This window comes from Pseudochaenichthys georgianus, chromosome 4, assembly GCF_902827115.2.
Source record: "Pseudochaenichthys georgianus chromosome 4, fPseGeo1.2, whole genome shotgun sequence".
NCBI lineage: Eukaryota > Metazoa > Chordata > Actinopteri > Perciformes > Channichthyidae > Pseudochaenichthys > Pseudochaenichthys georgianus.
The window spans coordinates 7171792-7194361 of NC_047506.1; the positions used below are offsets into that span (position 1 = coordinate 7171792).

At 41.0% G+C, this 22570-nt stretch overlaps 1 protein-coding gene across 10 annotated transcripts in view; it reads left to right on the top strand.

Moving 5' to 3' along the window:
* Window positions 1–10090: 10090 nt before the first annotated feature.
* Window positions 10091–22570, top strand: part of tcf3b (transcription factor 3b) — a 32761-nt gene continuing 20281 nt past the window's right edge. For 5 of the 10 annotated variants that reach the window (XM_034080693.2, XM_034080695.2, XM_034080694.2 and 2 more), the window contains exons 1-6: window positions 10091–10655; window positions 13480–13576; window positions 13825–13872; window positions 15542–15614; window positions 21228–21301; window positions 22359–22431. In XM_034080693.2, the coding sequence (XP_033936584.1) occupies window positions 13502–13576; window positions 13825–13872; window positions 15542–15614; window positions 21228–21301; window positions 22359–22431 (343 nt within the window). In that variant the 5' untranslated portion in view covers window positions 10091–10655; window positions 13480–13501. The remainder of the gene's footprint in view (window positions 10656–13479; window positions 13577–13824; window positions 13873–15541; window positions 15615–21227; window positions 21302–22358; window positions 22432–22570) is intronic. The other 5 variants (XM_034080698.2, XM_034080700.2, XM_034080701.2 and 2 more) reach the window with 2 other exon arrangements.

The following is a 22570-nucleotide window of genomic DNA, read 5'->3' on the forward strand; positions in this document are numbered from 1 at the left end:
TTGTCTCTATGTAAGTACTACTCAGGTGGAAAATACACTGCTATGCATTGGGTTTCAATGTGTGCTAAGTTCATGGTATGTCTAATCAACCCTCCAAGTTACTTCTCTGTTTGCCTTTCATGTTCACCAATATTTACCATAATAATTCCCAGAAAGATGAGAACAGGAACAGCTCCCCCATTGTACAGTGGCTGTGACCAGCCTATTTCTCCATCTAATATTGATCCAGTGGATTGTTTGTTGGAGGGAAGGAAGGCACTGGAGATTCACTCTTATAAGTCAGTAACATTTCTGAAAAGAGATGGGGTTGGGAAAGCACGGGGGAGAGTATGTTCTGCTTCTCTCTTCTCCCCTCGCTCCCCCTCTCTCCGGACTCAGAGTCTACGTCTTTGCTGCCGACCGGCCTTTGATCAGAGATCACACGTCCTCAGCAGGGGAGTCTACGGGAGAGAAAGGAGGGAGAGGGTGAGCTATAGTTTCAGTTTCCAGTCACCTAAACTCATTTAGGATACATTCCATAGCTTCATACTGTGATTCCAGCTTTGGCGTTTTTGGCAGGTGTGAAGGATGTGTGTTGCAGACGGCAAGAAAACACGGTCAACATTTTAAGTTGGCTGTTTCAGTCTGCCTGTCGAGCCTCACTCTCCCTCCAACATGTAGACAGACAGTCACGAGGCCCCCCAGTGTACCGCTATCCAACTGCCTTTTTAAGCTTCTGCGATTGTAACAAAAAGCACTTTTGCGAAAGGCCATCTTGAAATGTGTGTGCTTTTATTTGATGGTTATCACTATTGTTATTTTGTTGTACCTGTTGATGTCTTTTTTTTTCTTTTTTCTCTGTGGCAATGATTATTTAAATGCAAAAAAAGAAAAACTATTTGATGAAAATGCGAGAAAAAAAAGTAGAATATTTGATATTGGAGGTGGTTTTCAAGCTGCCACCTCATCTGGACATAAACAACACTTCTCTGTTAAAGTACCAACATACCTGTTTATATGCAGCTTATTGCATATATAGTCACACCAAGGTTGGGGGTGGGGGGGTACTGGACAGACCTCCCCTCACCTGCTCTCTGCTTACCGTCTCAGATCTTGTTGGGAGAAAGGTCATGTGATCTCCTTTTCTTGAAAAGAAACCTGTATAACAGTTGCAAAGCTTTCTGAGAAGGCTCGCTGTGCTGAATGTTAAACATGCAGTGTGTATCCACTGCAGAACCTTTTTGTCTGCAATAATGCCCTGTCTGTAGTTAGAGGCTGGATCTGGTATCCATAAAGCGCTTAAATGATTATGAAAGACGGATAAAATGCACTTTTGCAAATCAGTACGAAAATGTTTTTGGCCTTTGTCAAATCAAGATGATCTCAGTAAGATGAATATTATTGATCATGATAAACATTTAATAAATCCATTCGGTAAATGGTATGACTTGGGAGAGATACTATTTATAATAGATTGATGTGTAACTGTGATTATCATGATAATCCTTTACAGAGGGATATTCTTTCTGATGTACATTTGAAAATGGCAGAATGTGTCCCATCCTCTAAAAGCAGGACATGAATCACAAACGCACACAATCACACCCGGAAGGAAGCGGCCGCTCCACTTCTCTCTGTGTGCTTAAACTTTATGTTGCACATGTGACCACACCCCGCTCTGTGTATCACAACAAGTGCGTCCCACCTGCTGTGGCATCACTAATCGAATGGAGAGTGCAGAGGCCGCTTTCTTCCCCATGTGATTCAGTGGTGTTTACTTTTTAAATAACCCCCTTTCTCTTCACAAAGGTCTTTTTTCTCTTTCTTAGCGTAGCAGTCTGTCAGTGCATATCTGTTGGAAGCTGCAGGGGAGGGGGGGATATTGGTGATTTCTTTTTGGGAGAATTTGCACTTTTTGGCAATGAAAATATATTGTATTGTATATGAGACCACTAAATCCACACAGTCTAAACCATATAATTCCATTTTGTGTCATTTTTTGTTTTGTTCTGTTCTTTTTTTTAATATATCCAAAAATGTCTGGCATCTGGTTGTCTGGTTTAAAGAATATACATCTTTCTATTAAAAACAATGGTTGCAAACATTTGACTGGATCGATTGTCTCTTATTCTGACCTATCAAATACAATACAAACGTTAGTAATAATAATATTTGTTTTGGTTCCTGTTCAGTAGTCTTATCTGTAATCAGGGATTTACAGTCAGCACACAGTGGTCATGTAACGAAACGCCGTTAGATATATATATTATTTTAATTTATAGAGTAACAAGGGTGGTCAGAATAACGGGAAACACTTTTTTTTAACACTTTTTTTTATTTCTCAACATTGTGTCACAAAACACGTTTTCCTTGATATAATAGCAGGAATGCAGGATTCATCATGTTATTGTTTTGTTCCCTGTGCATAATGCAACATCTTCTGACAGCTCAGTTCTCCACACTGACCACCAGGTGGCAGCAGTATCTCTGTTATCACGTCTTGGGGATGCAGTGATCTTCAGAGTGCAGTCACACCACTGCTCTGTTTCCCTCTCTTTCTTTGACTCTCTTACTCACCCTCTTTACTGACCATGACAGCACAGATCAAGTTTCATGTTATCTGACGCATAACCATGCATTCAAGTCACACACAAAAACATCCCTATCCAGTGCAGACATTGTGTTTTCACCTGACTTTCATTAAGACATAATGTAGTCACCTGATTTCAAAGGATATTTACTAACAGAAGTCTTTTGGAGGATATTTATATTGATGTTAGGCCACCTATAGAGTTGTATATCTGATGTGTCCCTGAAGTCCAGCAGCAGACTGCGACCCTGGGCTGATTGTCACCCTGTCTTCCTGTTTGTCTCACTCTGTCTCCCTGAGGCGGTCCTGGGGGGTGACAGAGGTCACAGAACAGCTCATTAACCCCACCCCGACAGCCCACACATTGCTGCAGTCCTCAGGCCCTGGCTGCACAGACACACACAACACACACACACATTTTATAATGCTCCACTAATAGCACTTAAGTCGACTTAAGCCCCCTCTGGAAGCAGTATGTTTTCAGGGATGCTCCATGAGACATGTATGTGTCTTGCATATTGTGAAGCGTCACCACATTGTGAAATGTTTCCTCGTAGATGTGGCTCTTATTTGTGTGTAAAAAATACCAAATTTTCTTATTTTCTTTTTTTTAATAAAGTCCTTTTCAACACCTTCTAGGACAAAAATCCATACAGAGTAAATATGTTATTGTATGACATGTTTTATTCAATCATCTTCAACCGGTTGGCCAGATGTCTCGAGGCTTCAAGTCATTAATTGTTGTGTTTGTAAGGTATCTAAAAGCACAGTGGGATATGGTGTTATTTTCCATGTTCAGACATCATTGTTTCAGTCAAAACATATTGGATAAGAGGAACAGCAGCACTTCAGGGGCTGGGAGATGCCTGGGAGCTGTTGTCTGCCGTCTCTAGTGGTATGATTCCCTCAATCATGTGCATGTGCACGCACGTGTGAATGTGTGTGCAACTCTTTACATGTTTGTCTATATGCTTTTGCGCATAGGTGGGGTTTTATAATTGTACATGCTTGTGCACATATGCATACTGGCGTCATTAAGGCACACAGTAAATGAGCCTCTTACTGCCCTCACAAGGAACACTTTGAGACTGTAATGTAAAGCAAAACAGCTACACACACACACACACACACACACACACACACACACACACGCACGCACTACCCTCATGTTCACCGGTACACACCTTTCTCCAGGGATATAAAATGCCCCTGCCTCTGCACACTGTGGGACATGAGTTTCATCCAAACTAGCTGCCGCCCTCAATACAACCCACGTGAGCAATCTCTGCAGTATAGATTTCCAGTTTCTCTGAGGGTATATTTTTGTTCAGATCAGGTGTTTAAACTGCTCAATATGACAATAATTAGGCAGCGCTGGAGACATGTGTTCTTTCTTATGTTGATAAGGGACATTGACCTTTAACCTGTGCACCCCTGAATCCCCCCCCCAGCACCATACCCCACCGGTCCCATGTGTCCCCGGCCAACACCCCCTCTCTTCTTGCTCTGTCCAGCTCCCATCAGGCAGGATGGGGGGGGGATTGGACAGGCTTGGAGCTTTGCCTCTGGCCATCTCTCCTCCTCCCCAGAGAACAAGAGGACTGAGGTGCCTTTAAACCACTGCGGCAAAAAGCCTACCAAAACCCTGCAGTCATTAATATGCAAAAATGCAAATGAGTAGGTAATTAAGAGCTGGAGCTCTCTGGAGGCTCTTTGATTGCTAATGAATTCTAATCTGCAAAGAAAGGGGGGAGGGGAGGAGAAAAAGAGATGAAAGAAAAAGAGAAAAACAACAAAAAGAGAAGCATCAACCCGAAATGTGTCATATCCATAAGTTTTCATATCTGATTTGAATTTCGAACCTGAAAGCTGTAATCATTAGCTTAGTTTGTGAGACGAGAACCTGGTGATATGTATAAAGCAGAGAGTATTTTGGGGAGTATAAATGTATAATGAAGAGTCTTCAAAACAAATGTAAATCAAGTTTATTTGTTGTATTTTTTTAAACGCCTGTGAATTGAAGAAGTCATGCAGGTTATATTAACGATGTGAGTATCAATGGGCAGGAATGTGTTTGTAATGGACACAGTGTAGTCATTGTGTAGATAAAGATAATTAGAGGCGAACATGACAGGCGGGCAGACACTTCTGACCGGCGGCTAGCAAAGAAAATAGAAGGTCAGATAATCTTAACAGTGTGTTCACTGCTGCTAGCAGCTGTGTGCCGGAGTAAAGGAGATGTCATTTCATCACTTTTGTGAGCCATAACACATCCCCACTTCCACTCTAACTCATTCACTCTGTCACTCACACACACACACACACACACACACACACACACACACACACACACACACACACACACACACACACACACACACACACACACACACACACACTGCTGTTATTGTTGTTGCAGTGCTCCCACGACACCAACAATCTCTGCTTCCCTCCCCCACACGGGCTCACATCTATCTCCCTTTCACTCCCTCTTCCTCCCCCCCCCCCCCCCCCCCCCCCCCTCCGGTCCTGGGCAGCCCTGACATGGCTACTTCAATTGATTTAGAGTCAATTCAGCTTCTGATCTGATTGTTATCATGTGATTTTTCGCACACCTCCCCCTCGATATATATGACTACTGTATTATTTTCAGATTGGGGAAGAAATTTTTTTTGGCTCAGGTAGCTCCTCTTCACTTTGCACTTTCTCTATCTGCCACTCTCTGTTCCTCTATCAAATTCCAATTCTTAAATTCAACCCTCACCACAGCCTCCTATCTGCTACTTCCCTTAGCCATATTGTCTGGTTGTGGGCTGTTAACTGCCCGGCTTTGTAAACAGGAAACTGGTCTTTCTCTATACCTGGAGCGAGGGTGGCAGAACAGGGCATCCATACAACTGCACAGTAATGGGATTTCAAGATGGCAGGGAGGGCCCCATCAAATCAGCAGAGAGAACAGAGGAAGCTGCATCCAGAAAATAAAGCCATTGTCAAATGAAAGCAGAGCCAAGTCAAAATGATTGTTGATTTAGTTTTTCCTTTAGTAAATAGATTGTTGATTTACGTTGTGTTTGCCTGTCTGTATTGGATCCTGTCTGGAATGGTTGTGTTTGGGAGGATTAATGTCGTGGACAATCCCTCAAACTCATTTTCTTTCTCACTGTGGAGCTCTGTGGGAATTACGGTTTCAGGATAAGGAAGGAGAGGGACAATGCCTTTCACTGCTGGCCATGGTCCCATTAGACATGACGTTGAGTCCTGGGTTCAGATACTTTGTTTGAATCCGAGAAGATACGCTGCACTCACTTGTTCCAAAACAACTGCTCTGCTTGGCTTTTGTTTCCAAACTATCCCTGAAAGACGATAGCATAACCTTGCAGACTGTTGCCCTTGCTGTTTGAATCACTCACTCCCCACATTTCATTGTTTTTTTGTTGGAAGTCGGTGCGAGTTTGGGTGTTTTCTGCCAGGCAAGCTGTAATAAGGGGAAGAAGCTTGACGGGAGTCAGTTTATCATGAGCACAGAGAGCACAACAGATAGATTCCCCCTGTCTCCTCCCCTTCAGCACAGATAGACTCAGAGCATGGGCACTCAGCCAACACTATCAATCTATCCGCTCCTACCCCCAGCCTCTAACTCTTATTGGAGGACAGCTTCCAAAGGGGCAAGGAAGCATGAATCATAGCCCGGCTATGAGAAGCTGTTATGCCTCTAAATACACGTGTTGTGGCTCAAAAGGACTCTGCTTGCTTCGCCATTAATGACTATCTCGCCAAGTGATTGTCCCAGCCCTGTAACAAAGTTGTAGTATTTAGGAGGAGCTGAGGCTGTTCGGGGAGAGGGATTGTTGGTCTTGGCCTAGTTTTCTTGTCTGATCAGAAACCTGTGCACCTCTGCCCTTCCCCCACCCAACCCTAAGCCTCTACTATTACAGGCTGTGAGGGGCTCAGTGTGGAACGAGGTGAGCAGCTTGCCTCACCACCGAGCTCTGTGTGCATTATGCGTGCTGCCTATACTGTATGTTTACGGGCTTATCAAAGTGTGTGATATAACCTGGTGATGTGGTTCGGCTTGCATGGCTGACTTCCTATAAGATAGCAATGAGCGCCGAAGGTGTATTTCACGTGAGAGTGCTGAGGCAGGTAGCCAGAAATAAACCCAGCTGTGGAAACAATGCATTGCTTTTTGATTGGAGTTTAAAGCGGCTGGAAATAAAGGTGACCTATGTGAGGCATCTATACTATTATGCAGGGTTGCCCTCCTTTTTCTCGTCATCCACAAAGCATTGTTGATGAAAAACAAAAGAGGATTAAGTATACTTATTAAACCTTCATGTTTTTTTAAATCGTGAGAATTTATGTGACTCGAAATATCTGTACATATATATTTCATGAATATGCACAAATATATGTGAGATTAGTACCAATGTGCCAAACATATGCAAATTGTTCATGTGCATCTGTTGTTAATTACACATATAAAGCCGGGAATGGCTGGAAGGAATCATCGAGGTTATGTGTGACAGCATCCCTCCCCATCCTGCCTTTAACCGTCCATTACTGTGAATACATTTTCAGATTATACATGGCCTGTTTGTGTTTTTGTTTACTCCTTTCTGTATAATGATGCTGTGAGCTTTCACCATGCGGTAGATATCCATAGTTTGATAATGCAACATCACTTTAGCATACAAATTGAGCTTTTAGAGGTCAATATCCGTTTTTTTTAGTCGATTGGGGAACCAACAAAACAGAGGACTGCCACATTTTATTGTTTGTATGTTACAGGCTGCACAGATTATTTCCTAACAGCTGAATGGAATTGCAAATCGCTCAATATCAGGAATAACATATCAAACCAGCTATTGCCTTGGGCTCAAATGAGAGGGGGTACCGCCCTAATTCCCTTGTAAATACAAATTATAGAGAAGATGGAAATATAGTTCAAGAGGGGATAATGCTTAAAAACAAATGTCTTCTGTCTATCTGTTAGAAAACCTATTTCTGTTAGCCTCGTGTCCCCCTCACATATACTCTGTGTTCATTAAGGTGAAGATTCTCACTATATATGTTTTCTTAATTCTTTTTCTTCCGCCCCCTCCCTCTCTTCAGCCTGGCTGCCCTTGTACATGCTCTCCATGTCAGACCCAGCTGTTACTACAAACTACTTGGAGGGCTTACAAGCCTCATTGCTAATACTGACAACAGCACTATTCTTACTCAAGGCCTTAACGTCTTCTGGAAAAAAGCGAGAATATGAAACATTTTCTCTGCCTGCACTAAAAATGCATTTCCCCAAACAGATGTTTCCATCTGCTCAAATCTAATCTTTTGATTAATATGAAAGGAATCCAAATAGGTGTTGAATAAATAACTCAAGATGCTCTTTCTTTGATAGCTGTGATTATTTTCTGGTTGTCGTTAGATGTTTGTTTTTTTGTGAGTTCCTGTGTGTGACCAAATGTGAATGTGTGCATGGTATGTTTGTGAAGGTATTTATGGCCCATATGTGCGCTTGTTCCGAGCAGTAACCCCATTACATTCCTAAGTCGGTCCGTGAGACTAATTAATGTTCTGTGCCGGGGCTTTTCCTTCACCCAGGGGACTCCCAATGGATTATTTACCTATATGTCCTATTGACAGCAAATCCCCCTTCCCATTGGTGACCTCTAAAGCATTAGGATAGTCAGCTATGTTTGCATCTGCCATTTGTTAAATTGTGTTAAATGGTGTTAGCATCCCGCCCACACTGTAACTGCACAGATACTTTGGCCTTTGTTCTGGTCTACAGTGATAACTCTGTGCTGAGATATATATTTCTGAAGGTTTCCGTTGTTTTCTGTTTTGTTTCTTTATAAAATAACATGTCTAGATTATATAGAACATGGTAACTTTTGTAGCAGAAACAAAGCAGGGTCATCCTAACTTCCCTCTTCTTTGACAGGGTTTGCCCTCAGGCTAAGAACAACAGCTGTCGAACACCTACGTACACTTTTCAAAAGAATGTTTGTTTTTGTTTGAGGGATTTTCTGTACAATACAGACAGGAAACTAATTAGTAAAACATCAGGGTGATCTAAACGTATTCCATTGTATGTGGTTGTTTATCATAATGGTAGAAGACCTGCAGTTAATTCAAACATCTATAACTTGCTCTTGTTTTCTTGTAAAAGCAGCATTTTGACATTACAGACACATTTGCGTGGATCATCCGGTGTGCCCTCCCTGTTTTAACAGTTTTCTCTGAACTATTTCTCCCCCCCCCCTCTCTGTGATCCTATACTCTGCTCTCCCTCCTCTCCACTCTGCTCTGGAGCAGGCAGTTACTAAGGCTGTGTTGGTTTTATGTTTGTCAGCTCATTCACAAACAGACTGGCTACATAGACAGAAATTAGAGCGGAAACAATAAATATATGAGTCGATTGACAGAAAATCAGCTACTAAGCAAAAACGACAAATGTTTAATCGTTCAAGCTTCTTAATTAACTGATTAATTTATCTTTATTCGGGTAAGGTTCAGTTTTTTTCTCATAGAAACATCCGCACATCCCTTTGGTCTCTGATGAATAATAATGGCACTTTTTGTTGTTGCTATTTTCTAATTCTTTTGAGAAAACTACTTGATCAATTGTTAACATAAACAGAAGACAAATAAATCATAATAAAACATAATAATTGTTGGTTATATGCCATAGTGGAAAATGAGTACTCCCCTAAATAGTAAATAAATGTTACTTCGACTTACATTCATAGATTTGTTGACAAATGAATGAATTAACAATTTCTACACAATGAAGTGATACTTGAAGTCTTGTTTTTACCATGGACATAAGTTATTGAGCATGACAACACGTTCAAAATGTCTGATAGATTTAATAAATTAAAATGTCTGATCAATCGACATAGACTGGGGGTGATAATGGACATTGTATTATAGTTTTAATTAAAGGTATAGTATTTCTAAGTATATTGATCTGTTTGAAATATTGTTTTACAATCACACAATGTTTGGAAATGTGTTTTTTAAACATTACATTTTTAAAGCTACCAACAAATGGCCTGAATATTTCTTATCCATAATCACTCATAGCCTACACCAGGAACATATGTTAAATGGTTGTATTGAATTCGAAAAAAAATGATGCCTCCTTTAAATGTTGAGATACAAATTACAGTTAGCTAGGCATTGGCTACCAAACACGTTGAGTTTACAATTGCTGTTGTAATTATAACCAAATAATTTAAATCCTTGGTTTAGATATATTGTTTTGTTTTTAAAAACAGCAAAAGAGGTCACACCAACCAAAGTAATAAAATGATGTCAGCGGGCATGTTGGAGGAGCCCCCCTCAGCCAGCTTCCCTGAGCACACAGGGAAAGTGAGCGTCAAGAAAAAGGTGGGCTTAACGTACATTTTCAGCCGTTGCTTGGCTTCCGTCGCTGCCAATCAAGCGTACACGCTCCCCCATTGGCTGAGCCCCTTCACATTTATCGTGCCATCTCGTCAAGCTGCTGCTGTTTAATCGCAGGTAACTTTCTTACGATAGCCTTCCGCCGTACGACATAGTGCTCGTAGCGCTCGTGCATTTTAAGGATTGCAGATACGACACACAACACTGAGCTTCGACAATAGACATTTCTGTCGTTTTGGCGGTTGTTACACGTTTAAGCTGTATTTTTCCCACTGTGAAAATACCCCGTCTCTCAAAGGCGTTTGAAATCGGACACCGCTGGCATTGAGGCCCTCACTTTTGTGCGGAGGGATACGTTGTTGCGTCTGACAATGTGGACGGAGGTGGTGAAGATGTCTACGAGAAGAATGAAATCATCTCAGTTGTAACAACAAAAAGGAAGACGCGAGATTAGTTACTATAATAGATTTGTTTGCACCCAGACGTGTAACATTGTAGCAAACACGTGGGCGCTGTGTTGAAGAGCAGGCTTACCGGGACAAAAGGAAAGACATCTACGGTGCTCCAATGCGTTTCATGCGCTGAGGTCGAAATTCTCTTGAAGTTTTATGTTTTTCTCCTCGCCAGTCTCCGCTTTTCTTTTTACTGTTGGATATCAGACACTTGCAGAGGAGAGGTAAAAACACCTTCTTTCACTTCATGTTTCGGGGGGAAGTTGCATGAATACGATGGCTTTCACTGACACCTATTTTGACGCCTGACATTTTTCGAAAAGTTTTTGGGAATGTGTGGTTAAAGCGGGGGGGGATGTTAAGTTTTTGTCTGGTTTGAGGTGGCGAGCCAAGTGTGTGATGGTCCCCGCATTGACCACGGAGAGAAGGAAATTACTCCTTTGTTCTGCAAAAAGACCCCACTAACGTTAACTCCTGCTTAACAAGCCACATTTTGTTTTTCACCGAGCGTATCCGCCAAAATGTGCAAATATTAATTGTAAAACGTTCTGTAATGTTCCTGAGGATTTAAGCTAAACTTTGTGTTGCGGGCCTACATGTATTTTCCACACAAGCCACGAACAAACTTTCCATAAAACCCCCTTTTGGCAACCCTTTAAACATTCCTTTATGGAAGTGTCTGGCCACCAGCTAGACTTTATTTTATTGCACATTTGGCAGGAAATTCCTCATGCTCCCACCCCCACCACTGCCTCCTCCACTTCACTCCCCTCATAATGCACGTCTTGAACCCTAATATGTGAGAGAAATAAGTCACAATTTGTTGCATGAAGTTTGGAGCTCTTATTCTGCAGGGTCACGACCGTTGCACTTGTTTTACACATCATTTGTTTCCCCTAGGCAGCCACAACTGCAGATTATGTTTTTAGTTAGTACTCAGGATGATGTCAACATGCTTCAAGATAAATGCTGAATGGGTTTAGTTGTCAGCCCCTGGATGTTGGCCTAGCGGAGATGATCAAATAATGTACAGCCAACATCCTGTGGTGCCCTGGATGTTTACTGTCATTGTTATAAACTATTTCACCTAAAGTGGATATTATTTATCTCGGGCACAAGACATTCACATCCGTTTTCTTTTGAATCAACAGTTGAATTTGCGTTTTCTTTTCAGCACGGCGGCCCCTGTTGTTCCCGAAGTAATAGCTTTGACATAAACACATGTTATGTTAATTACTTTGCTTTTATTTCCCCGTTTGACAGGACTGACGACAACAAAAACATGTTCAACCTATGCGAGCGGAAATGTAATTTTTAATTACACATATTTTACCGCCAACAACAGTAGTAAGAGGATTGTTAGACAAGTACAACAAGCTTCAATTAGCCCATTATTGTTTGAGAGGCGTAGTAAAAAAAAACAAAAAACGGTGGTAGCCACATGCATTTTAAGTCGTGTTATTAATGAATTTAAAACCATGTTTGATAAAGTGAAGCATCTGATTAGCTCTATGGTTTGATACACTTGAAATCCAGGCTCTTTTGTGGAGAATGACCTGCCTTCTCTGCCTTGGTGGGGTGACAAAGACCCCCTAATCTGCCTGCTTCAAATATTGATCCAGCAGAAGCAGAAGATGCCATTTTGTTGCATTAAGCCCCTCAGTGAGCTCCACTGCATTTAACCCAGTGGTTAAATAATATTTAAGTTTATGTTAGTGGTGTGTGTGTGTGGCCTATTTTTGTCATGGATTGGCCGTCTTATCCAAAAGTTTGGAAAAGCAGTGACAGCCATGTTCCTAGCTTTTTTACACTTGGGGCGATGTGTGTGTTTTCACTTCCTTTCCTCGGCTCAAGGTTAAATTAGTTCTGCCTGCCTGAGTTCACTTCACTTGGAGAGCACTGTTTGTCTCCCCTGAAGTGACTTTTGTTATTTCATACATGCAGAAAATTACTTGGGACATTTTATACTTTTGTTTACACTTGAATTTTTTTTTTATTGACACTTTCAATGATCTAAACCCCCTTTGTTTACATCTAGCAAATCCTCGAAAACAGCAACCTTTTTTCTTTTCTTTTTCGGATTGCATCCATTCTTTTTGGCAGTGCTGTATTACAAATTAGGCTGTAAAAGCACACCACCTGTTGGTGTCCAAGTGCCTCTATTCCTCCACTCACTCCCCTCACCACTGGTTCCCTGTGAGGCGTTCAGGCGCTCAGAATCAGAGAGCGGCCTAAGGCTTCCGTTGGAATGCAAAACACAGGGTAAACCCGCATTCATGCTCACTGTGTCATTTGACAAGGTTTCTTTCTGAGTTGACATATGGTAATTTGGTAATGATGTGTTTGCATACAGTCATTAGCTCTGCCTTTCACCCCTATTTCCTTGGGCTAACTATAGTCCCAATTATGTCTGTAATTGTAAATGTATTACACACTCTTTCATGTAGCAATGATTGACATATGGCTGTGTTATCTGCCAGGGTTGCGTAGTATAAAAGAAAACATTTTAAAGTCATTACTTGGTAGTGATTTGACTGAGGGCAGAGTGTCTCTTCTACTGCTTGGATGGGAAGGCAGGGTCTGAATGACATTAGCAGTATTAAGTAGACCCTGCTCAAGTGAATAGCGTTAAGTGTTTTCCCTCATTGGTCCGTGTGATGGAGTTAGTCATTTGAGCCACATGTTTTGGCCAGCTGAGTCTCATTGAACGACAGTGATATTTTATTTTAAATTCTCAGACTCACAAGATTTTTCCATCTCGCTCCAATATTTAGGTCATGAAAATCACAAACTAATTTGATGCGTTTGCAACCACAACATTTTTTTTTTTTTCAACAAAGATGCTGACATAGCCCTGCATTGGTGTCTTCAGGGGGCCTAACAACCTGCCAATATGAATCATCTCTGGGGTTGTGATAAAGCAAAGATAGAGTAGTTTGAAACATTCATTACCATCACCCTCTGTTATTTTTTTAAAGAGCCAAATGTAAATTCTCTTTGTGCTTGCTAGTGCCATTAAAATCCTGTATCTGCAAATTTCTCTCATAGGGTTTATTAGAGACTGAAGGGTATGAACGAACAGCAGCAAAGAATGGCTGCAGTGGGAACTGACAAGGAACTCAACGACCTCCTGGATTTCAGCGCGGTAAGAGAGTGGGAGAGCAGTCTGGGTGGTTCTGGGTGGCAGTTGTAGGTGGGTGGCATTGGGAGAAAAGGGCTAAAGAGAGAGCGATACAGGTCTGGGTTTGAGTAGAGGAGAGCTGCAGGTCTGAATGAGAGAAGTGGGGGAGGCGGGGAAGGGGTAAGCAAGGAAAAATCATTCATTGGGATGCCTAATTTCTAAAAGTCTGTAATATCACAATTTGATTTTTTTTTGTTTTGTTTTAACATCAGGTTGTGTCAGCCCAAGATAATTCCATCCTTCATTCTTGGCATGCAAAGGTATTACTGATTACATCAAAAGCATGTCGAGTAAAAATAATGCTGTACCTCAGGGTGACTGTAAAAAATGATATCAGGATTCAAATGTAGATTTTTCAATTATGTAGATGATGTAGAGATATAGCAACAATAAGCTGGTGTCTACTGTAAAATGTGAAAAGGTGAAAAAGGAACAATTGCAGAAAACTGCGCAATTTGTTTTACCCCTGTTTGTCTTGTTAACCGAATCTGAGGGGGAAATATTGTTATATGTGCATTTTGCAGACAGCTTCTACATTTCTTTATCATATGTTTAGACATTTTCAAAGAGGCTGTCATAAGGTATCCTCTTGACATTACCTAGGAAGTGCATGGAGATAGCACTGTATTCTTTTTCTGTGTTTCATTCTGTTGCGAAGCCTTTGCTGAGCTCTACGCCGACATAAACATCTCTTAGGCCCAATGGAGCCGTTACATTTTCTCCTTTTTTTTAAAACATTGAATAACCAGCTAAATTGTCAGATCTGGATAATTTACAATGTATAGAGCACAGCAGGTTATTTAAAACTGACCTATACTGATTATTTGTCAGCAGACCTAATGACCCGTGAGATTTATTTTGACAGTACTGTTAATTTATATAGAACTGTTTATCCAATTGCAGGAATTGTTGACATTTTATGAAGAGTAAAAATGTTTTATGTGTTTTTGTGCATGTTTTTTGATGGAGCTTCTTTATAGTGACTTGCATGATTCAGTCTGCTTTGTTAAATGTCCTATTCTCTGCCACCCCATCGGTATTTAAAGGAAACCTTACCCCATGAAAGAAAAACACTCCTTGTTGTGAAGGGGCTTTGTGGGAGGTTCCATTAGACAGTTGGGTTTGTGTAAGAAACGCTCAGATTGATCAGCTGCCAATTTGTATCAGCAGATGTTCCGTTTAAATACAACATTGATAATTGGGTGAGAAACTGTCGAAAATGGTACAAACAAATTTCCTCCTTTGTTTATCTGCTGGCTAGTCACGGAAATGCATGCTAGATTGGATACGGAATAAAAAAACAAAACATGTTTGAGATATCAGCAACCAAAAATGTAACGGAAACAAAGATGGTGTCCAAATCGGTTGTTGGACCATGTAGACCTAAACTGTGACAACAAAATTACACAGAAAAGAGAGAGATCATATGTGGTGGTGGCAGATTGTGTTTTGGTGTCCTACTTTTAGTACAGGTTTGTACAGTAGAGTTTCGTCACTGAACGATGCTACATAGAAGATATTGAAACCACACCATAGCCTCATGGTTAAACCCACAGTGGCTCGTGAAAAAACAAAATCCCTCAGCCTAAAAACTAACGTTGATGCTGCAGATCAACTTATATAAAAATACTCTATACTTATTTTGGGGGAAACTTACTCCTTTATTTTTTTATAGCAAATAAATTATTTTTCCAATGTGGAGTTTTGCAACACTAAGCATGTTTGTAACTACATAGGTTTGATCAGCATGCTTTACTCGCTAGAAGTCGTCTTAACAAGGGTCAAATAACTTATTTTATGTAATTTATGTCTCCCATAAAATTAAAAACACAAACTCAACAACATGTGTATGTGATGTCCTTTAGGATGTGTGAAGTGTGCCATCCTTTGCTTTGCTAGTTACGTTTTATTTCCTCTTTTGTCTTGTAGATGTTCGCGCCTCCAGTAGCCAATGGGAAGAACAGGACGATGACGCTCGCCAGCAGTCAGTTCGGTGGATCAGGTAAGCGCTCAAAACAGTTCTCATTATTTCTTGGCAAATGTTGGTTTACATTTCCATCACTTTGTGGATGTAAATACTTTGGCTCTAACTCACAAGGCTGTGTGTTTTGGCAAAGCAACAATATAGGAGTTTAATGTTAAATCCTTGACATTATATGCAAAATAAAACTAAAGTTGACGCTAAATCACCCCAAAAAGTATTTTCTCACAAAACTCTTGGTATTTAGCATGCAGGCAGTTTCAGTTTTGTCTGCCCCAGTTTTGTGATCACTGCCTCAGTAGGTATAGAGGTGAATTAGATTTGTGGTGCTTAAAGCTCTACAAAAAACAACCGCAACATTAACATCATCCGGGTTAATCAATAGATTGCACAAACCAGATTGCATTGAAACGGTTTTCTAAGAAAGATAGTGTTCCTAATTGCCTGTGCTTGTATTTGTTTATCCAATAGTTTGTAATGAGAGGGTGTATTGTAAGTCATTTTAGAAGAAATTCAAATGTTGTTACAGGCTACGGTTTTCTTTTGGCCTGTTTATGTTGTCTCTTGATTCTTATCTTAACAGAACAATGATCAATTCAGACTTCTACGGAAGATTAAAACTGTGCAGATTTTATTTCAATGATTTCACCCACATTTCTCTAGTCCTTGTATCACTATTTTAAAAGTGTGAAGTAGCTGTAACCCCCTCAAGCACCTGAGCCTTTTGAATAAGCCTTTCTCTCTTCCTGAATGTTATTAGTAAGTCGTGTTACTTTTGTTCCCTGTCACCCTCCCAACCTGGCGTGTGAAATCGAGTCACACTCCTCAGTGGTCCCCAGAGTGAGAACTTGGCCACAGGGGAACAAAGGCAAAAAAGGGGGCTTATGGACTTGAAACGACTCCCCCACCATGAAGTGTAAAACACTCCTCCCCCAACATGGCACAGGGCTCTTACCCCCACTGATCTGCAGGAAATGGCTTGAGTCCGAGACAATGTCCCTCACCCCTCGCTCGCAGCCTCTTAAACTGGCCCAGCATGCAGTGAGTGGTCAGAGTAGAAGAGAGAGCGCGGTGAATGGAGGGATCAGTCTGTCGAAGGCAGGTTTCTGTTTGTTTCTATTACAGCAGGCAATTACTAAGCAGTGAGGAGTTAATTCCTTTCCCCCCTCCTCATGTCCCAAAGTGTGTCCCTCGGTCATTGACACCTATTTTAATGCAGTACTTCATGCTGTCCCTTTTCACTTTGGGCAGTTCTAAGTCAAAATGCTAACATCTGTGGATTAAAGCACCTTAGTTTATCGTGGATTTGTCATATTACAATATACAAACGTATATAAAATAAAGAATGTAAATATGAAAAGGAAACTTAAATACTTTGTGTTGCACTGTTGGAGAAACCTGTGACACAAGATTGTTATCAACATAACTACACTGTAGCTCTGTTCGTTTGACGAATAAAGAACCTTGATAAAGTAGAAATATGAACAAACTCTTAGTTAGGGCTAAATGATATATGGATATTGGCCTCTAGTGCGTGATAAACATATCATGATTGAGATATTGCACACGCACATTTTAAATAAAGTTTAAGAATAAAAATGCACTTACTAATGTCATTCTTTTAGGGCTCTTTCGTTCAGTTAAAATGTTGCCAATGGTTTTCTTCATATTTTTTAAAAGTGAAATAACCATTTGTTGCATGTTAACAGTTTACTTAATAAAAGCAGCTTAAAGACAACATTGAGCAGCCTTTTTAATCGTTGCAAGTCATGTCATTATGGATATATAGTCAACAATGTTATCCCAAACGATCCTTATATCGTTCAACTGTTGTTCTTAGAAGGAAAATAGATTTTGACATTATTTTAGTTTATAATGTAATTGCTGCATTTAGTTTCATATGACCATCTTTATTTAAACTCAAACTGATGGCTTGTTCTTTCAAAAATCAATATGGCTAGGAGCCGGGAAACCTGTTTATTACAGAGATGATGACCAATAAAGAACAATGTCCATGACGTCACTCTGGGCTTGTATATTCAGGCAGGCAGCAGCGCGGGAACGGCAGCGAGCGGCCCAGTGGCCCACCAGACCTCCTCTATTCATCAACACAAAAGTGCTCAGAGGGGTGCTAATTGCATTAGGCGTCCTCCTCTCTTCCTCAGTGGCTATTGTGTGTGTGTGTGTGTGTGTGTGTGTGTGTGTGTGTGTGTGTGTGTGCTTGCGCGTGGGGAAGAAGAGAGGATTGGCAAGAAGTGTGGAGGATGTTTGAGGAGTTGGAGTGTGTTGGTTTGTGTGGTGGGAGCCGGCCAAGCCTTCAGGCAGGTGTCCCCTCTGTCACCTTTGCAGCTGCTGGCAACGTCTCCAACCCCCGTCACACACACACACACACACACACACACACACACACACACACACACACACACACACACACACGCACACACATTCACGGGACAAAACGGGCTTGCTTCCCTTAGATCACAACAAACAACATTGTGAATGTACACATGCGGTCTCTCATGGTTTGACTTCTGAGGCACACTCCTGCAGTATTGTCATGTGTTTCACTTTGCTTTGGTGGGTTTCACTTGGGAAGATATAAGCCCTCCAAAAAGGGGAAAATCTCAAAGGAGAGTGGCTTCCTTCTTCAACTAAATTAGATGTTTTCAGAGCCTGCAGCCGCGTGAAAGCTTTGTGGCACAAAACAAATATTTTTTCTGGTGGTGTGTAAGTATTTGTCTTGCCATGGGATTTTCTCTGGAAGTACATTCACACACTAGCCTGCCAAAGTCTGGATGGATGATATATGTCCAGAGAACCTGTTGTTTTTATTGCCAACCCCATGTCCTGCTTATTTCTTATTTCCATGTCTTATTGGTCGATAAATCAGGGATTTCTTTTGTCTTATTTTCCCAGTTTGATCATCAGTTCAATTTCATATCTTTTTTATATTTTCATATATCTACTTCCCCTTGATTTAGCCAAACATCCCATGGCAAAAGGGGATAAAGATTTTGCTTTGAGACAAGTTATTTGCAGACATTACGTATTTAGTGGTAATAACCATTTACATCTTATAAAGCATCTTTTTCCCCACAATTGGCAAAACAAATCTGTAGATATGACTTCAAGGCAGTAAGCGTTCGGTCACATCCACCAATATGTGCAGTCTAAAGTAATGATTGTGATGATGGGGTTTGCATTAACTGACATTAATTCATCTTATATTTCTATTCCCTCACGGTTTTTGATTTCTTTCCTTGGATGGATTTTAAAAACCATGCACACTGGCCACTTTATTTGAATCATGGTAAGTTGCTCTTATACAAGCAGTAAGCCCGTTTGAAAGTCAAATTGTACAAACAAAACTTGTTTTGTACCATTCAAAGTAGGTCAGAGATGTACTCCTACATCAATTATTTTGGCCAGTAAAATATATTTAGTACTTTGTTTCAAACCATCCCGTTGCCTGTGACCTAAAAACATTGCAATGGACACTTTTCAGAGTCTGCATTCATCTGCAAAAACAGACCTGCCTAATCAGGGCTATTTTGTATCCTTATTTCATCAGATTTGTATTCCTTTGTACCCAGTAGTGCTATTTCTATTTCTATAAGAACATGCATATCATGTTATATCCTACTTGGAATGCCATCACTGTAACGCACATCATTTCACTTTCAAGGATCTCCCTTTTTCATATTTTTCTTTAAAACATGCCGTTTTATTATGAGAATTGTTAGTGTTGTAACGGTCATTAAAATTGATGTGTGGCTCAAATTATGCTGTGTTGGGTCCTTGAATTTGTGTAAAACTGGGCCTGGAAAGTCCTTGAAAAGTCCTTGCATCTGATGACAGTGTGGAACTTGTTTGTAGCATTTGATAGATGTTGTTGGCATGGGAAGTATGCTGGTATCTTTTTAATTCAGCATTATTTGATATCCTTTTGTGTTGGCATGTTCAGTTTTTAAAAACACCAATACAAAGGTCTCCTCTGGCATAGTGGGGCTCTCCTAGGCTGGCTGAGCGTCAGTGTCACCTTCGCAGCGATCCACCTTGTTTTAATTGCCTCAGAGTTAATTACTCCAGCAAGTGTGAAACAATGTTGTCAGACTTCTCCTGCACAGCCGTGCTTTTGCTCTACCCCTCTGCACCCCCGCTGGCCAAAAGCAGGCTCTATAAGCGAATGAGTGTTGTATATAAAACGACTGTGAAGATCAGAAGTTACTCTCTTTGACTCGTTGCTACTCAGTGCAGGTTATCCTTGACCCTGATGTAGATGTATGTGTTACCTGTGTACTTGTGACAATACTTGAGGTCTAGCTGTATTTTGGAAGTGGAACAACAACAGTGTTTGAGCTAAGATGTTTTTATTGCCCATTGTTGAAATAGATTTGTATCTCACTCATTCAGTCTCTCCTGGCGCCTAGCTTTGGCCGAAAGCTCTCCCCACAAAGTCTGTCATCTTTATTTAGCGGCGAGCCCGTCACCAGCGTCCTGTGCCATTGGACATGCTTGACGGTGGTGCTTCTCTTTATTAGTGCTGTGGCCCTTCAGCGGGGCTGGTGTGACGGTGAGCGAGGCGTATCTTTTGAGGTCCGCTCTCCGCCTGGTTCTCCATGCCACTGGCATCAGCTCCATAGATCACGGCTGTCGCTGTGTGTGTAGGTGCTTGCACCGCTCTGTTAGTCTCATCACTCATTCTCACTCGTCAGCCAGGCTGCTGATCTCGCCCAGACCCCTCTCTCTCTCTCTCTGCTTTCCCTCCCTCTCTCTCTCCGCTTTCCCTCCCTCTCTCTCTCCTTGCCTTCTCCTTCCACCCGCTCGCTCTCTTTTGCTTTCTCACACACATTTTTTTAATTAGGCAAAAATCAAAGTGGAAATATGAATATTCATAAGGAAACCGCATTAATATGCACAATTATGCAAATCAGCATGCAATTAAGGCATGCGTCTCCAGAGAGCCTGGATAGCATTAGTGCATAAGACGAGGAGAAGGGGATGATGGGGGTATTTTGGAGTTTTCTGCTCCACCAGTCTTTTGGCAAGGTTTTTCCTTTGTGCCACACATCGGTCCTTTCTTTACCTGAAACATTGTGGGTTCATGTTTTAGCTTTACACATATTGGGTTTGTCGTATTTCATGTTTGTCAATTTGATAGAGGGGAATTCAAATGCAGTTAAGATGACATGTTATCCTCTTTGATTACATTAGGGATCTAAATGGTTCATTTTCTGCTATTCAGTGACCGTAAAGACACTAATGGGTACACTGAGCAGCTTTCATATCTTTTTGTTTTTTTCTCAAAATGGTGTAACATTGCATCTTGTAAGCGGCATCTTTGATCAATAGTGATGCTCTCTGCTGGCTTGTGAAAGCCCATTGTGACCACTTAAGGACGTTGAATGTTTAGACAGTGACAGGCTCCCTTGATATGACTCCAACATCCGGGCATTTCAAAAATAAATGTTACCGCAGTGACACAAGGGATAATATGTATTTGCTGTCATGTGGTTTTTCTAAAATCGTTCACAGCGTTAATCTAACCTGTCTTGTCAGTCTTTCATCTCCACTTCTGACTAAATCGCTTGTCCTCCTACCTGTCAATCCTAACATGATGTCCTCTTCTCACAGCGATAGACGAGCGCAGCGGCTCTGGGTCTTGGGGCTCGACAGAACAGAACAGCCCCTCTTTCAGCCAAGGACGGGTAAGATCTGAACACACACTCGCACTCTTAAATCACACACAATTTTAAGTTTGGAGATCTAAGCATTAACACCAGATGCCATGATATTTGTCACACACGTTTGGTTAATCACGCTGCCATAAATGAACAAACACACACATCCCCCCCCCACCGCCACAGCAGCTTAGTACTTTTTCCTACCATGTGCCATGTTTGATTTGAAGTGGTAGTTGTACTCTCTACCTAATAACCTTGGCTCAGGATCCGGCATTGGCAAGCTCTCCAGTAGCCCAGAACCTCTGTGGAAGCCCACCGGTAATTGCAGCTTCACATCCGCTGTAACTGTCTTGGCACAACTCTGTAAATACAGAAACAGGGGGTGAAATAGATGCAGCAGGCTTTGATTACCACAAGTTGATAATTAAGAAAGTCTGTTTGAATCCCCCGAGCTGATGCAGATTTGTTTGGCATGTATCCTGTTGGTTAGACAGAGAAGTAGAAGGAGGGTAACCACTAAGCAATATACTGTAGGTGTGCAAACTAAATAGCTTGGCCATAACGTTGAGATAAAAACATCCCATCTACTGTCATTGTGTTCACTTGTTTCACAATCCATGCCAAAAAATAAATGTATTCATTATTCTTATATCAAATTCCTGTTTTTTTTTTGTATCTTTTGTTTTCTTAAAAATGTCCACACACTACACATATTACTGAGAACTGACTGCGCACATGATTTTGTTTCCTTAAATAAATTAACTTACTGTAAAGGGTCAATTCTGGTATGCTTATTTTGTCTCAACTTGATCTGTCATGACATTTCTTGTCTTTCTGTGAAACCAATATCACTTGTTTGTGTTCATGGCAGTTATTTTACAAGGAATTTAACTAATTAGAAGCAGAATCTAATGTCAATTATTTATATTGTGCCCCTCTTGTACCTTTACAAAGCTAACATAGTTGGTTTCACTGGGACACATGATTGGGTCCTTGAGATGTTGCACTGTTTTTTCCATTTACGTTTATTGTTCTTTTTTTTAAGGTTAGTAATGTTATACTTTTCCCATTGCTCTGACAGGGTTATGGTGAAGGTCCCCACTACAATGAACATGAAGGCCTGTCCTCTCCGTTCATCAGTGCAGGGGTTGCAGGTATGTTTCAGAATCATATTTTATAAGTGACTCTGATTTTGTTTTTGTTTTTTAAAAGCTTGATTATTTGTATTAGTGTATACATTTTATTCTCAGTGACAGAGGACATGTTGCGTTGTCACACTGCCGTTTCTTAAAT